The following is a 15997-nucleotide window of genomic DNA, read 5'->3' as shown; positions in this document are numbered from 1 at the left end:
TGCTTGGGTGTAACGTGTAAGTCAAAGTATCCATCATTTTTTCGTGTAGTTTGCGCTTCAAGTAACTAAATTACAGAACTGAAATTGCTAAATGCACCAAGATCAGACAACTGCCACTTGATTTCGTACGTTTTGCGCAATACTGTTCTAACTTATCATAATCTACTGAAGAGGCGGATACTTTGCAGATGTAAAAACATGTTTGAAAGTGTTTATGTTTGGCACCAATTCTGCTTTCCCTCTCACATTACGACTACCATGTATTTTCACAGCGGGTCTACTTGCACTTTTTTTCACAATTAAAGAAATTAATTCTCTGATTATCAAAAGTTATTCAAAGCAGATTAGTGACAAGATTCGGAATTGTTGTGAATCAGTTTTGTTTCGACATATTTTTGTCTCAAACCAAAGAATATTGTTTGATGTAAAACAACCTCAAGGTATTTGTGCTCGACCGGCAATCGTGGCAAGATTTGGTTCGCTAACAGCCTTTCTGGCGCCATCGAGGGATCGGTTTAATACTTGCAAAGTATTATCATTGTTTTGTGTTTTATACAACTTTACGTTTTATAAAAATGTCAGATCTATGACATTATAACACAAGGTAGACTTTGGTTTATGCAGATTTATACCTTTATAATTTCAAACTATGCTTTATGACTTGGTTTAACTTTTATAAAGTTTACAATATATTTTATTTCTGGACAAACGTATTTGTCAGCCATTTTGACCAATGTTTTACAGCTATTTAATTATGACACCTTTGTAAGTGAAATAAAAAGGTTAATTTGTTATCAAATAGTTTAAAAAAGCATTGAAAACTGCATTCAAATCCGTTGAAGCGTTTCTATATTTCTTCACAAACTGAAGACCTTTTAGTTTCTATGGTCGCCATGCCGGCCGAGAGTGCTGATCGCGATGTCGATTTTGACATCATTTCCTTTAATGACGTTGCCAGTTTACGCCAAAATAACGGTATCACCGTTCGTGTACCTGCACTCAGCAACCACGTATTGCACTCAAAGTGTGAACCAAGGTCAAAGAAGTGCCGCCAGTCATGTATTACGTCCAGTTCCGTTGGTGAAAAAAAGAACTATCGATTTTTTGTAAGCGAACAGCTTGTAAACAGAAGCAGCTTATCCAATTGCACTGATACTTCGTCGAATCATAACTTTCTGCTCCATTTCAAAATTCAAGCCTTGGAATCATTGATTACTGGCATGACTCAGCAAAAATTGTTTGCTTCGAAAAGACCCCTCTCTCCGTTTCCGAGATGTGGGTGGATCCTTAACTTTTTTATTGTCGTCGTATTGTTATCGTCACACTTCACTTTATCGGATGGTTTGTTTTCTTCAACATCCAAAGCACCTCTCACAAAGACAGATGGTAAGAACACACTCATTCGCAGCAATTACTGTAATTGATAATTAAAGCATTGACCTAATTTTTGTTCGAAAATTGGACTTCTCGTAAAAAACTTATAACTTTAAAGTTTTCACCATGCTTAATATATGCGATTTGATTGATAAAATCAGTAATAATAACAATAAATAATAATCGTGTTTTTATTTGCGCCCATTGCGATAACATACAGTACACTGCGATCACAGATGCGATACAACAGACGACAGGAAGCAGCGAAGTGACATATAGTCTTCGAGTCAGCTGCTCCTCTAGAAATTTCATACCATTAAAATAAAAGTTGTAATTTTAAACATATTTCAGCAACAAGCGTTTCATACGGATTTCGTCAGTTCACTGGTCAAGGTCTCAATACACGTCATCGCAAAGGACGAAGGCAAAAAAGCGGATTACTCAACTCCCGTTCAGCAAATATTCCGGACAAGTCTCTTGATTTCCAAACCATGACAGCGATCAAGCGTTGGGGTCCCTCCACCTCCGATGTTCTGCTAATCAGTGGAAAGTGAGTTTTTGAAAAGAAAATGTTATATTTTTAATGTCATGTTGAATCCGATGGTCTTTCTGCATTGCAATCGAGTTGGTGCTGACAATATTATTTTTCCCATTATTGTCACTTCTGAGGTATGCAGTATGCAGTAACATAAATTACCACTTTTAGTGACTCTGGAGTGCAAGGCAGTGATTTACTTTAGATTTCAAATGTTGTATATTTTACATCAACAAATTGTATAGTTGCTAAAAACCTTGCAAACAGCAGGGTGGCTTATGCAATATCTAGCTATGCCAAATGCGGCCTGAGATCAAGAGCATTTTTGAACTGAACTATTCTTCGACGTTTTATCTTTTGCAACTACTTTTAATTTGATTAGAAGTGAATTATCTTTGGCGCATACAAGTCTGACCTTGTTTTGCGTGATTAGCATTCGGAGTGCAAGCAGAGCTCTTGATCTCTTGTAATGGTAGTTTCTCTCAACTCCGTTTACCCAATGCATTTAGTGGGCTCAGCTTGACAATAAAGTTTTTGCTTCACTTTGGAGAACTTTTTTGATGTCTAATTTATTTATTTAAGATTTTACGCTTTGGCTTTTCAACAAAGAATCAGTATTACGTTAAATCTCTATTGCAGTTATTTATACCATGCCTTATGTCTGGGGGTTTTATAAAGGCTTTACACTGATGTTTTAGAAAATTTAATGTTTTCAATAAAGTCAGGAACAGTGAAGTCTTGTGTCCGTATACATTGGTTTTGCAGTGATGCGTCGTGTGTAGACCTTTAAAGTTTTTACAGCGTAAAACCATTCCACTTATTTCGACACCTTTCTCAGCTATTGTCGTTGGCCTGTGTGAACTTGAAAGTCTTTTAATGGTCATGGCAACGACAACCATTCAGTTGTCCTTTCTTATGAAATATTTTTCCATGGTCTGCCTCATATGTCAAGCTAATAATCATGCTCATAACATGTCAGTGTTTCACCAACGCACGGGGGTTGCCTGCTGGTGAAAGTAAAGGGTCTGCTACTATTCGGTGAGTCCGATTCGGTGAGTCTGATTCGGTGAGTTCCTAACCTCTAACCCCTAACCCTAACCCCAAACCCCTAACCCTAAAACGGCAATGATAATTAGGCTACAGTACCCGATAATTAAAAAAAGAAAATTGAAAAAATCCCCCGTTAAGGGATCGGACTCACCGAATCGGACTCACCGAAACGGGCCATTCCGGAAAGTAAAAATGTCCAAGAACAGAAAATACTGTATCCCCAGCTATTGCAAAGCTATCTATTTTACATTGAACCAACATCTATCGACGTTGAATCAAATGTAAAAAGAAAGGTTTTGCTGGCTAGGTTATAGGCTAGTTCGTGGTAGCACAACACAATAGTGGTTGTTTTAGTATTTTATTGTATTTACGATGATTACATGCATCATGATCCAAATATTCTAAGTTTTGTGAATTAAATTAATGAAGTGCCTGTCACGAAACATTTTGGAAACAGGTTGTCTGTGTTTGTCCACAACACCTCCGTCATTATTTCAAGTTTGATCAAAGGATTTTGCTATTACAAGCATCTCTCCAAAGCTGTTGGTAGTTTTGTATTGGAATGTTCGAAGTAACAACAAAAGTAACCGAATTAAAAGATGTAATCCATGTGTTTATAGTAGTTCTTACGTAAAGCTATCCTGCTTTTTTAGCCTCATCTCTTATCCAAGTTAAGATCAGCCTCTTATCTCTATTTTACGACGAAAAGGCTTATAACACCAAGATCATTATCAGCTTCACTTAAGCTGCTGTGCAGAAGCGGGTTTTGTTTGCACAACTGACCCGTTTCAAGTTTATTTGGTTTAATATTTAAACCAGGGTGCCCAAAGTTTTGTAACCACTGGCCCATTGAATTTCTCACTCTATTTGTCCTTGAAATTTGGCCTAAACTAGATTGTATCTTGTAATGTAACCAATTACGAAACATTTATGGTTATATGTGCAACGTGCAATTCCAACCGCCTAACAAATGGTACTGTAGGCTACATGCATATTACTTAACAAAATGACTACAAATCAAAAGTCAAGCACTTTCGCTTGTCTGCGTTATTTTGACTTGTTCGTCTTGCACACTGAAAAGACCTTTACACTGTAATGGGCTACACGTTTTGGAATTCATGCCGCTTCATCAACAAAATTTAAAACGCCCGGGAAGTCTATCCACAATCTTCGTCACAAGCGATATAATTTAAGTAGGTTATGGATCTAGACGGGGGCTGCCAATATTGTTTTAGCAAGCCGCATGCGGCCCGCGGGACGCACTTTGGGCACCCCTGATTTAAAACCAAAATGTTGACTTTAAAAGCTTGCTACGTAATTCTTACGATTACGATATGACGTTAACATTGTTAAAGGTTTGTAAGTTACTAAAGTTTTTTAGTTTCCATCGCCATGATAGTTAGCTTCATATAATACCCTGAGACCATGAATAACAAAATACTTTTAGTTTGTTTTGAAGCTTACGCTTATATATTTATACAGTAACCAGTGATTTTTTACATTTGTATGTGGAATTATTTTTAGATAACCCTTTGAATAAAAAACGTAAGCTCACCTAAATATATTGTCTCGGTTATTGCACTTTCTCGGACAATTTTCAATGTTTCCATCAAAGCTACCAATGGAAATTTCGTTTTGTTCTGTTATTCCAATCAACCGCCGTTGGTCTTTATGTTTCTATCTCAACATGAAACATCTCTATCAGAAGAAGACGCTTTAGTTCCCCTCGGTGATTAGCTTTGTTTGGCTTTGTCTTGTCGATATCTTTGATTGGTGCTGTTAACAAAAGATTTTGCATTTATGGGATACCGGTATCAGGAGAAGCCAAACTTTCTATTTGCAGAGCTATCCAGCATAAGCTGAATAGGTTTGATAAAGAAATTAAACAAGTGATGAGAGTGAAGCCAACTCTCAACAAACTGTAAAGCCGAGGCACAAAATGTGTCCTTTTAATTCATTACGTGCATGACAAGACAAGCTGTCTGCAATTTCATTTGATCTTTTCCCTTAATAATTTTCCTATTATTTTGTCACATGGGAACAGCATAAGCTTCCATGTTTGGTCGATAGTTGTCAGTGACCTCCTTCTTACATTGACACTAATCAGGAGCTAAGGTGTGTTTTATACAAGGTTGCTTCAGTACATCTAGCTACAACACCAATATGTGACCACATGACTGCAAAAGTAGCTGTTAATAAGGGTAATCGATAAAATTCATCCCGGAAAAAAATCCACCCAAAAATTCACCAAAATATCAACCCTGGTAAATATCTTTACTATATAGTTTCAACTATTTACGAGAGAGATCATTAACCAGAACATTTTTTATCTGGGGCGGATATGTATCGATTTTTGCCATAGGATTTTTACTATTGTGGATATCTTTCGAGGAGATATTTTCCGTCTGTTTTTTTCCAAAAAGATATTTACTTACTTTCGTTCATAAGTATCAACTTCTTTACTGTACTAGAAATACATATCTGCGATGGATACAACAACGCTATGTAGCGATTGATGCAAACACACATTAGCCTACTAAAATAGCTTTTTGTGATTGTAGTTTTGAGTGGGCTGTACGATTTACATTTTTGTCATGTGCGTATTTTAGTTTATGCTTTTTTAGCAATAAGAAAAACCAAATATTTTTATGAATTTGGTCGCACAAAGAACGACTTGTCACCAGACTTGGCGTACGTTCAAGCAGAGTGAAACTTCAATTTAAGTAAATTTTCACTTCACCACTAATTGTTGCTACTTGCTGCGACTGCATTTTGTTGTTTTGTCACTGCCAAAAGATAATGAGCGTTTGTATTTTCCTGTCGTTACCGGGCACTGCAGTGCAGTGAAACCAGGATTTATGACGTGCTCTTACAGTGAAAGAAACACTCTTTGTTTACTTTAATTAGTGTATAATTAACAAACTAATTTAAATTATTACCAGCTGAGTCTCATGACGATGTGTTCTGCAGTAACTGCACACTTTATGACAGTTCACAGATGTGAAAATAGATTGGTTTGAAGGCTTTTTTTCAGTTTGGCTTTGGAAACGTCGTGCACGATTGGGAAGCTGCGGCAAAAGGTTAAAAAAAGCATTATCCTTTTTTTCGACGATTCAGCTGCAAACACAATTGAACATTGTGCCTACAAAGAAACTCTACCTTTGTTTTCGTATTGATAACTGAATAGCTAAAACCGGATCTCAACTTGAAAAGCAGTTTCGTGGGTAATCTCTGACCCAATGGCCTTCTATTTGACTGTTTTTGTCTAGAATAGAAATGCGACTGTGATAGCTTTATAGAGGGATATCGTTGTCGCGTGTGATCTTTCAAAATTTGACCTTGAAATTTAATTTGAGATATCAGGATAAGATCTTGGTCGAAGTCTACAAGTTTCCAATTTTACGTATTTGAGATGGAAATAAGCGTAAGATGACCATGTGCCCAACAGTTGTTTAGAAAATTCAAAAGGAAGTAGTTGTGTTATCTCTTGGTTGTGTGTGGTCTTTTTAAATTGTGGTACATAAAACCACTTGTGCTAAGTTTTTTCCCGCAACTTTCAGCGAAAGAAGTCCCCAGTTTCAAGGAGCATCAGCAAATCATCATGAATATTAGTGTCAAACAAAGTGTTTTAACGCATTCTTTCAAACGTCCTGATATGACCTCATCTTGACCTTGAGTGACCTCTTACGTTGTGACCTTCGACTTGAGAAACGACAGAATGTTATTGTTGTTATGACTTAGTCTTTCCGATTTTGTATTGCCTTGCAGTAAACTTCGGTTAATCAGTTAATCGTAAATCTTAACAAACAGCGATTTTTTTAACTAAATTGTCCGTGAAAAACCTTTGAAAATGTGGTTTACCAAATGATATGGTGTGTGTAGGAATAGCACCATTTTTAAAACATGCAAATTATAATCAGCCAACTAAGAACATTCACGTTTGAAGTGTTCTACTTTTCCATCTATGGCGTCTTTTTCCCACCCAGAAAACAAAATCTACTTGTTTTAATTGGCAAAGAGCAGCAATTAGCTTTAAATAAAGATCAATAGTATAAAGTTACCCGTTGTGACGGGTAAAACAATCAACATCGGCGGGAATTTCAACCTACCATGTGATGTGAATTTTTTAAATTTCTTTCATTACTAAACTTCTTTCTAGTTTACACCCCTTTACAAATGAAAGATGTGTCTTCAGAAGTTTTGCCTTTTTTTCAAAGCAGTAACCCTGCCTACTTGTTCTACCCAGTCATGACGTATAGCTACAGCATAACCTTTTTGTGTAAACAGTCGCCGTTACTGATTGTTTGCTTGGTTGTTGACTGAAAACCATTACAGCACCAACTTCCCGGCACTAATGAATGCGTAATATCCAAATTCTTCGAAGAACCTTTTGATAATTCCATTTGCGTACCGAGGTCCATGAGACATCAACTTACAAACGTGCCTGCACTATCACTGCTTGATTCCCGCCGTTTAATCATTTTATCTAAGACGCAGCTGATTTTTATTTATGATGTATTTTCTTGGTTTACATAAGTGCTGTGCGATGAAAGTAATTGTTGCATGTTATTTACTGTTAAAGTTCAACTTGAAAATACTGGAAAGCTTTCTATTGTTGATATGATTTTGACGACTGTGTTTGATGAAGTTATTTTTAACTCGGAGTATAACCCACTTGGCCAAACGAAAATTTTTTATTATTTCTTTAAAAAATTCTTTTCACTTCTGCAAGTGCGTTGCGGTTTGGTTGGAAGAATGTGAGCTGAAATTTCCCTCTGTTTAGTCAACAGCCACGTCACGTGCTCTGTGTTGTCATAACAACCAAGAAAAATTTGTATTATTTCTCTTGTCGACCGCCAGTTTGTGCGGCATGTTGCGGGTTTGGTGTTGCGAAAAAGGAAGGAAATGATTAGATGAAAAATGTGGCGTTATTGTAGTGACGAAGCAGCATTAGATAATAATTACTGTACAGCTTGAAGCCGAAGAACGTCATACTTCACTCGCAGTAAGTCGTTTCCCTTAAATTTTGTTTCCTTTCGATATAGACATTCACAAATCTTACTAGTTTACTAATTTTATTTTGGATGAACGTGAAACATCACAAAATCCGATTTTGTTTGAAAGCAGTTTTGCCTCAAAATGAAGTACCTCGAATCATTTTCCACGAAGCAATGCGTCTTTCTTGTTGTTTTACACAAAAATAAAAACGATGCAAAAACTATTTCGTTGCTTCAATGCCCATGTTTGGTTCTGTTCTTCCTTGCATGCGGAATTTCAATTCTATTTGCAAAGTCGAATTTCATTCAAAGAACAAATCTTTCGTGACATGATCTCGCATCTGGCTACAAACGTGACTTTGATAAACATCAATGTCCTTTCCCATGACAGTGGTGACTTGATTGACCGAGGTAGTTTTTCTTAATAAAACCTTCCCAGTGACCACATCACAAACCTGTACCGACTGCTGTCACCCTTACATTGATGCAACGTCAGCAAACGTTGAAGCAATGTAAACCCAGCCAGAAAATCTAGTCTTTTTCACGTTGATGTAACGTTTACGGTGTGTTAAATCAATGTAAAAAGGACGGATTTTGCTAGTTGAGAAGCAATCAATCTGTCGGCATACGAAACGTTTTCTAAAATGGTATTATAGTTTTGCGTGATAAAGGCGAGTTCTATTTCTTATTAAAAGTGATCGTTATTGAAATTACAGAGAACACTGTTTATTTCCCATGACCTGCAGAATGCAGTTTCTTTGTTGTTATGCAAGCAATTCAAAAGTATTTAATATAAGGTGGGTTTGCGAAAGTTGTAAAATTCTTATTTTTTTTCTTCAATTTTGAAACTTTCATTTTTATCAAAATATAAAAAATCCCTAAATTTGCCAACAGCCTTCACCAGTAGCCCTATTCATGAGGTTTTTTTTCTTGCTTATATCCCCGTATCATGTAGTTCAGTGCTTTTCCACCTTTTTCAATCAGCGGGAAACCATGGGAAAGCATTTACTGATATTCTTGTATGAGATTAGCAAAATCTTTAAAGAATTAACCTCTGTCAGCCGGTATTTTGTATGAGTTGGCTAGTGTTGCATTTTTCGAGGCTTACAGTAACATCGTTTCACTGCACTGATCTCTCAGGAGGCTAGGATTCAGACGTTAGCGGTTGGGTTTACATACAAAATACCTCCAGACAGAGAGTCAGCAAACCTTCATTGTGTCATGAGAACAGGCATATACTGTTCATAATTGTAACGCAATCAAAAGCAGGTTCTTGGTTCTCGCTTCTAGAACTAATCAATAGAAAACTATAAAACATCAGTTAGTTTTCAAAAGACTTAGTTCATTAGCAAGAATTCAAATACTTTAAAACGGTTTGTGGCACTCTTTAAGAGCTCCCCAATCCACCAATAGACACCTCTCCAACCTACCACTCTTCGGGAAGTGTTGATGTAATTGGCTTCCCTTTTCCATTGAGTGGTTTACCACTTTCTCACCATAAGCTCCATTAATTTCTACAAGATGCTTTAAGCAATCCAGATTACCACTTTATCGTGGTCCAGATGTTTACCAGATCAGGTACGGATCTGACCAGATCTTTACCAAGCTGTCTGGAAAGAGGAAAATTAATTTCTTTTAATAGAACCGCATTTAAATTTCAGATATCCTTTCCAGAAAAGTTACATCGTGTTTGTTTTAAAAGTGTTCCAATTAACTGCGCTATAATATTATTCAATAATATATGTATTGGTTAGAATTACAAGGATATTATGAAATCTTTTTTCCGTTTTTTACACTGGATAAAATGGGAAGTCTTTACAAAATTAATGTAATGTAAGTGATAGGTCTTATAACGTAAAACGATGAGCATTTGTGATTATCTTGTTTTTCAATGTTTCGAATTTAAAACAGTGGATTGGAAAAGTCTTGCAAGTCAGACTTTCAGTTTAGAATTATCGAACTTTTTTGGTGTTTCAACTTCAAGGGACTTTTCATAATTAGCTTGTTAATATTAATGCTTTTTTCATTGGAATCACAAGGATTGCTAAACTGAACAGAAATTTAATTCAGTTTACGAATCAGTGTCCCTGAGATACCGCGGTTTCTCCCTGATCATTTGCAATGAAAATGTGTCGTTTTAAAGTATTAATTCAATATAAATTTACATAACTTTCTTGAATGGATTTGTCAAAATGATTTGATTAACTTCTGACGCCAACTAGACCATAGCGTTTGCACCGATTGAAAACCTGCTTGTTCTTTTAGCATAAACAAACGTGGACTAAATGGAAAAGGCTGATGTCTTGTTAAACTAGACGACATTATCCCACACAGTCAATTAGCTAATCAGTGTAGGGTCGTTTGAGCTAGCCAATGGCTTGTCATCTTTTGAATACTTGAGTCTTTTATTGAACGCAAATAGCACTTTGACTTTTCTATAGCACGTTCCTGGGCCGTGTAGCGCGGTTATTATAGAAAACCTTTTGCTGCCAAACACAAAAATTATTTTAATGGACGTCACTAAAAGCCACATGTTAAGTCTTCGCAAATAATCAAGTCAAGGTAATGAAACTATACATGATCTAAAAAAGGACAGAGCAGTTGCATTTGTTGCCTCGTTTGCTGTGTCATGATCTGAGATTGTCACACTTGCCTGTCCTCATGAACCTTCGTTGGGCCTTCCTTGCTTGGAGTTTTTGGTCGAACGCGGTTGTTATTCTGTATCACGTCTTTGCATTGGGCAAATGCACTCAGTCAAATGTATAGCTTGTAATTTCACTTTGGGGCGGAGATTTTGTTGCGCGAATAGTTTTAAGCCTAACTTTCTAATCTTTTTTATTAACGTTGAACTTATTTGGGCCGAAACAAAGACTTCAAAGCAAGCAACGAACCGTTTAAAATAAGCTTTTGGCCACCACACTGTTAGTTTTACCTAAAGCATGCAAAGCATGATTTGCTTTTCAAGTTGTCTTTCTATGCATGATTGCTTTGCCCATTCTGGTATGTTGTAGAATTAAAAATCTTTACTCAAGAACATCTTTCGCCGCGACATTGTTCATTTTTCTCTTTATCACCGTTTGTCGTGAGGGCTTTATTGATTGATTGACAAGAACTTCGAGTAGTCTTTATTTCCAAACACACTTTGGGTAATGGCGGCAAAGATTGTGAAGTTAAAGTTTGAAAAGTTGCTTTATTTTGTCGAACAATTATTAGGATAGAGATAAAACTTTGCAATTAACCTGTTCAATTATGATGATTTGTTGTTAGGTGTATTTAATTTCTCTAGTTCAAGATTATATTCTTGACAGAAAAGTGTGCCACTTTATACCCAGTGATCTATTTCATGGTTAAAATTTTTAAACAAAGGTTTGATCAGTTTGTCCAATTTCTTGTTTTATGAGTCATTTTCTCGGCAACTTAGAAGCACTTCAAATGTCGGAGGAGTTTTACTTCATTTATAACAATCATATCTGTTTCATTCCGCTACACGTATGTGCTGTTTCACGACAATCGTCAACCATTTCCCAACCTATCTGGTTGTAACTTGTAAACTGACAAATTCAAACGGTTTGCAAAGGTTGGAAAGTGAAAGAGAATTTATTTTTTTAAATTCGATTGTAAATGAAGCTATCTGCGTAGCAATAAGTAATGAGAACAAGTTGTAAGAGCAGGTGAAATTAATGCGAGGTACAATATGTGTCTGTACTTGTAATCATTTGGCGCTGAAAAAAACAATACAGTATTAATTTTTGTTGTATTTTTTTTTACAATGGGCTGTGGTTTAATACCAGGCTGTTTAAATTGCATTTTCCATCCACCCATTATGGTTCATGCAGCAATATGTAGCGTAGGAGAAAGTTGTAGCGTACTGTCTAACTAACTTAAACGCAAGTAAAAATCTGGCCATAGACTTTAACCCAGGTACTGCAGAAATGACGTCTTTCAATCAATTAATCGCTTCCTGGTGGTATAGAATGATAGGACTGGATCCAACTTTAGTAAAATCGAAGTGGTTATGTAACTGTCGAGAGCGTATCTGATAAGGGGATGCACCTTGAAAAAACTCAAAATCATCATCAGCCCTCATCTCTACTTGCAGAAGATTGCGCATCAAGAATCACCATGAGTTAGTTGTTTCTGAGAATGGAGATTTCGAACTAGCTCGCCCAGTGTCGCCAAATTGAGTCCGGTCCATGTCTGAATAGACAAACAAAAAATACAGTGAGCTAATTTTTCGCTTCTATTTTGTTTGAAAAATAAATTTACATCAATAAAGTAACTTGTCTTATCTTTTAACTACATTCTTCATCCCACACTTTACTTCCTTCAAAAATCTCGTAGTTGAAATATAAAAGAAATATTCAGTCGTTCTTGCTCTCGAAATCGTTTGCCTGTAACGTAATGCAGTCTTCCCTTAGGAGTTCTTCTCAATAGGCTACGTGAGCCAGCGACCAGCTTATCTAGTATTCTTCTTTTGTTCGATTATTTCTGGTTTGCATTAACACACTCTTGTGCAAAAAGTTATCTGACTATCATTACTGCTCTGACGTTTCTTACCAATTACCATATTCATCAAGCTTAACTTGCTTTGAAATTGACCTATATAAAGCTTTTGCAATCAGCTTTCCGATAAATATCAGAAGAATGCTCGTTAGCTAGATTACCGTCAAACTTGATGAAGTGCACAAACAAACCTGATATCGTTCGCATTTCCACGTTCAAACCGGAAATGTTTGTTTTCACGTCTTGCAAGGATGAGTCACAAAAAATGTTTCAACATATGTTTTGTAGACAGCGGTTAGGGTTATATTAGTTTAGGGTTAGGGTGAGCGGATAATCTAGTCATGGCACGAATAAGAGGTACGGGCCCCTCAAACAAGTGACCTCTAAAAATTACAAAACACTAAAAAAGTGCGCAGCGTTTTTTTCGTTTTCAGCCTTCTTAGAAAATTGGTGGGTCCCTAAAGTTATCCAAGGCCTGGGTCCAAAAACACTCCCTAGGGCCTAGACAGCTTGTCAATGTTACTGTTAGATCATAATTTCAATAACTGAAACTATTTCAGCTAAATAGAAAATTTCTTAACACTTTCAATTTTGCCCACACACTACAAATCGGGTGCAGTTATTGGTTAATGGACTGCATCAAATTTTCTTACATACAAATACAGTCAGTAGCCTACAGTAAGTGGGTTGCGGTGAGTATGAATTTACGAGCTGATCAACACAATTTTCTTGCGTAGTTTTAGTTAATCTAATCAAAAGAATTGTTTAGATATTTGTTGACATTCTTTGCACTGTGCAATGTGAATGCCATGAAGGTTACACAATCCACGCATAAGATCGTCCATCACCAACACAACACTCGACGAATTAAATCTATTATTCTGTGCTTGGTGACAGCAGGAAAAATACAGAACCTACAATAAGAAAGTAGTAGCTTTTCTAATGAACTGACTAACAAGTGTTTTGTTTTCAAACTCGAAATGATGAGAACCTAGGCCACTTGCAACTTACAAAACACAAATTAAATGTGACTAATGACGTAGAGATAACACCGGGGCATGCAGCGGCGTGGAGTTGTGGCTTGTGGTATACGACATGCACTGCGTTTACAATATCTTGCACGGGCCACGGGCCATTTAAATTTTCACATTTGAAAAAGTCCTTTCATTTGAGCGGTTTTCTCTTGATGTTTTGTTATACCTGCTGATCAGTTAATACTACCGTTTGCGGTTTACTAACAATCTTTTAATGACACATTCTGGTCCAATTAAGCATAAGTTGCAGGCAAGACACAGAAACAACTTGTCCGGGTCGCGGTGAAGATAACGCTGTAATCATTTTTATCTTTGAGAGATCGTCGTATTTTTAGTATTTTTCACAAAAGTTTATTTTGTAATGTTATATTAGTGATGTCATAGTCTATTTGGGGTCGTGTTACTCCTAATGGACAGTGACGTAATTCATGGAATATTTTCGATTTTGTGAGACAAAAAATGTGATTCATGCTGAAATGTGAGTACAATAACTTTCCATTGGCAATCTTGTATTGACTTGGAAGCAAGACTAAAATACATTTATCCACAATGGTTAGTCGATGTACCGCATATTTGCGGAACCTTAGTAAGGTTGTTTTTGTTTGCTTTTCCGATGACCTGGATTTACTTCAAATGTCTCTTATTGCTTTTGAAAGTAGATGAACTTTTCAATACCTTTTGTTCGTATTTTGAATGTGTTTGTTCCTAAACAACAACAGTAGATCGTAAATTACAGTTTTGTAGCTTTAGAAGAAGTTTACATCTTCTCATTGCAAACTCTGCTGTCAACGTTTGTAAGTTAACTTTTTCGAGTCGGACAACCATAGTTATAAAAGCTTGCTGAGCTTTGTTCTGTCGACTTGGTTAAATTTTAACCAGATAGAGTTTGGGTGTTATCGATACGTAAGAGTGCTACTCTAATGGATTGAATATTTACTCTCCAGTACTTCATTCCAGTAGTTGACTAAAACTGTCTGCACTGTATAGATCAGTCAACATGGTTCGTATTGACAAGACTTTTCCGAGGCTTGTTTGCACGAGTTACCATTTACCAATTGCGACGTAGTGTATCGAATAATCTTTTTTTCGGAAAAAGCATCCAACTATCGCAAGTTTGGGGAAGCTGATTCCGAATTTGGCGTTCATTTTATTCTGTCACATCAGGATGTTGAGATATATGTTAGTTATATTATAATACTAAAATATCGAATAGGTCTGCAGCAAATTGAAACTCAACAAGAATACGGTTTGCACAGAATTGTGACACATGTTTGTTTTCTTATGATCACATAAAAAAGACTTGAAAAAAAAAGAGTATTTGGTTATGGATCTTTTACACCCATGGGCTTACACCCTGTAGTACTTACCACACAAACATAGCAGTCTTTATAATCGTTATCTTGCTTTCTCCATGTTATGGAGATGTCAAACGAAATGCTCTTGGTTTTGTTCCGAAATGGCACACGTAGTTTTGATGCACATAGGCCTAATAGATTCTATTTGAATAAGAAGCTTCTGATGATCCATTTAGGTGAAACAGGCTGTCAAGGGTTTAGATAGTAATAATTATATTTGATTTAGGCCTAATAGCCTATGTATTGGATGTGTGAGCAAAGTGTTCGTCCTGGTCGCCAAATTTAATGTCAAGTTTTGAACAAATAGAACTTAACTGGCCGCATATGTAGCAAAACATGTTTTAGCCATCAATGTAACCAGGGCCGGATTTAGCTGATGGGGGGCCCGGGGCACTTTTAGATAGGGGGGACCCGTGCAAAAAATTTTTTCGCGCCTACGGCCTATGTCAAAAAATTTTTTTGCGCCTATGTCTACAGTAGCATCAGTACAGTACTGCGCAGCATTTTGCAGAAACTTTAAAGGCCAAAAATAACACAAAATCACATTTTTTCCACATAGGGGGGCCCTTCGAAAGTCGGGGGGCCCGGGGCAACTGCCCCCTCTGCCCCCCCTAAATCCGGGCCTGAATGTAACCTCGTTATTTACGTCATATCTTCGATTCCAAAACGCCAGCAACAGCCCTAACAACATTAACTGCAAAACTTAATTCTAGGAGAAAAGTTCAAATCAGTGAAAGTGATGTCACAATTAAATTATTATGTCGTCATAACAAGGTAAGACAACCAAGGCAATGGCACTTCTGGCACAACAATATGCGCTCAGAACACATTGTAATTAGCAGCGGAATGCAAAAATTTAAATCTAAATTAATAAAAATCCTGACGTGATAGAAAAGATTCAACTTCATATTCGTAATCACCATAAAAACTTGTTTTTAAAGTCACCACTTTAGCAAAAGAAGATCATGTCGACCTGTGCAATGTACATCCAGCATATATTGCTCAGTGACGTATGCATTCAAACAGGTGGTTGCAAAACACGATCGTTTGTTTGTTCTTGAGATACGACAGTAAAGTGGTTTCTAAAAAGGAATTTTGACTACCCCAAAGAGGCGTTTTCCGATTTGAACAGCGTACTTATAATTTAAG

At 36.6% G+C, this 15997-nt stretch overlaps 1 protein-coding gene across 1 annotated transcript in view; it reads left to right on the top strand.

Moving 5' to 3' along the window:
• Positions 1 to 1806: 1806 nt before the first annotated feature.
• LOC145771906 (uncharacterized) overlaps positions 1807 to 15997 on the top strand; it is a 34384-nt gene continuing 20193 nt past the window's right edge. Inside the window, exon 1 of the mRNA XM_082583665.1 lies at positions 1807 to 1924. Coding sequence (XP_082439791.1) covers positions 1866 to 1924 — 59 coding nt within the window. The 5' untranslated portion in view covers positions 1807 to 1865. The remainder of the gene's footprint in view (positions 1925 to 15997) is intronic.

Source organism: Aplidium turbinatum, chromosome 6, assembly GCF_918807975.1.
Source record: "Aplidium turbinatum chromosome 6, kaAplTurb1.1, whole genome shotgun sequence".
NCBI classification, from domain to species: Eukaryota; Metazoa; Chordata; class Ascidiacea; order Aplousobranchia; family Polyclinidae; genus Aplidium; species Aplidium turbinatum.
This window is presented reverse-complemented; position numbering and strand designations above follow the sequence as displayed.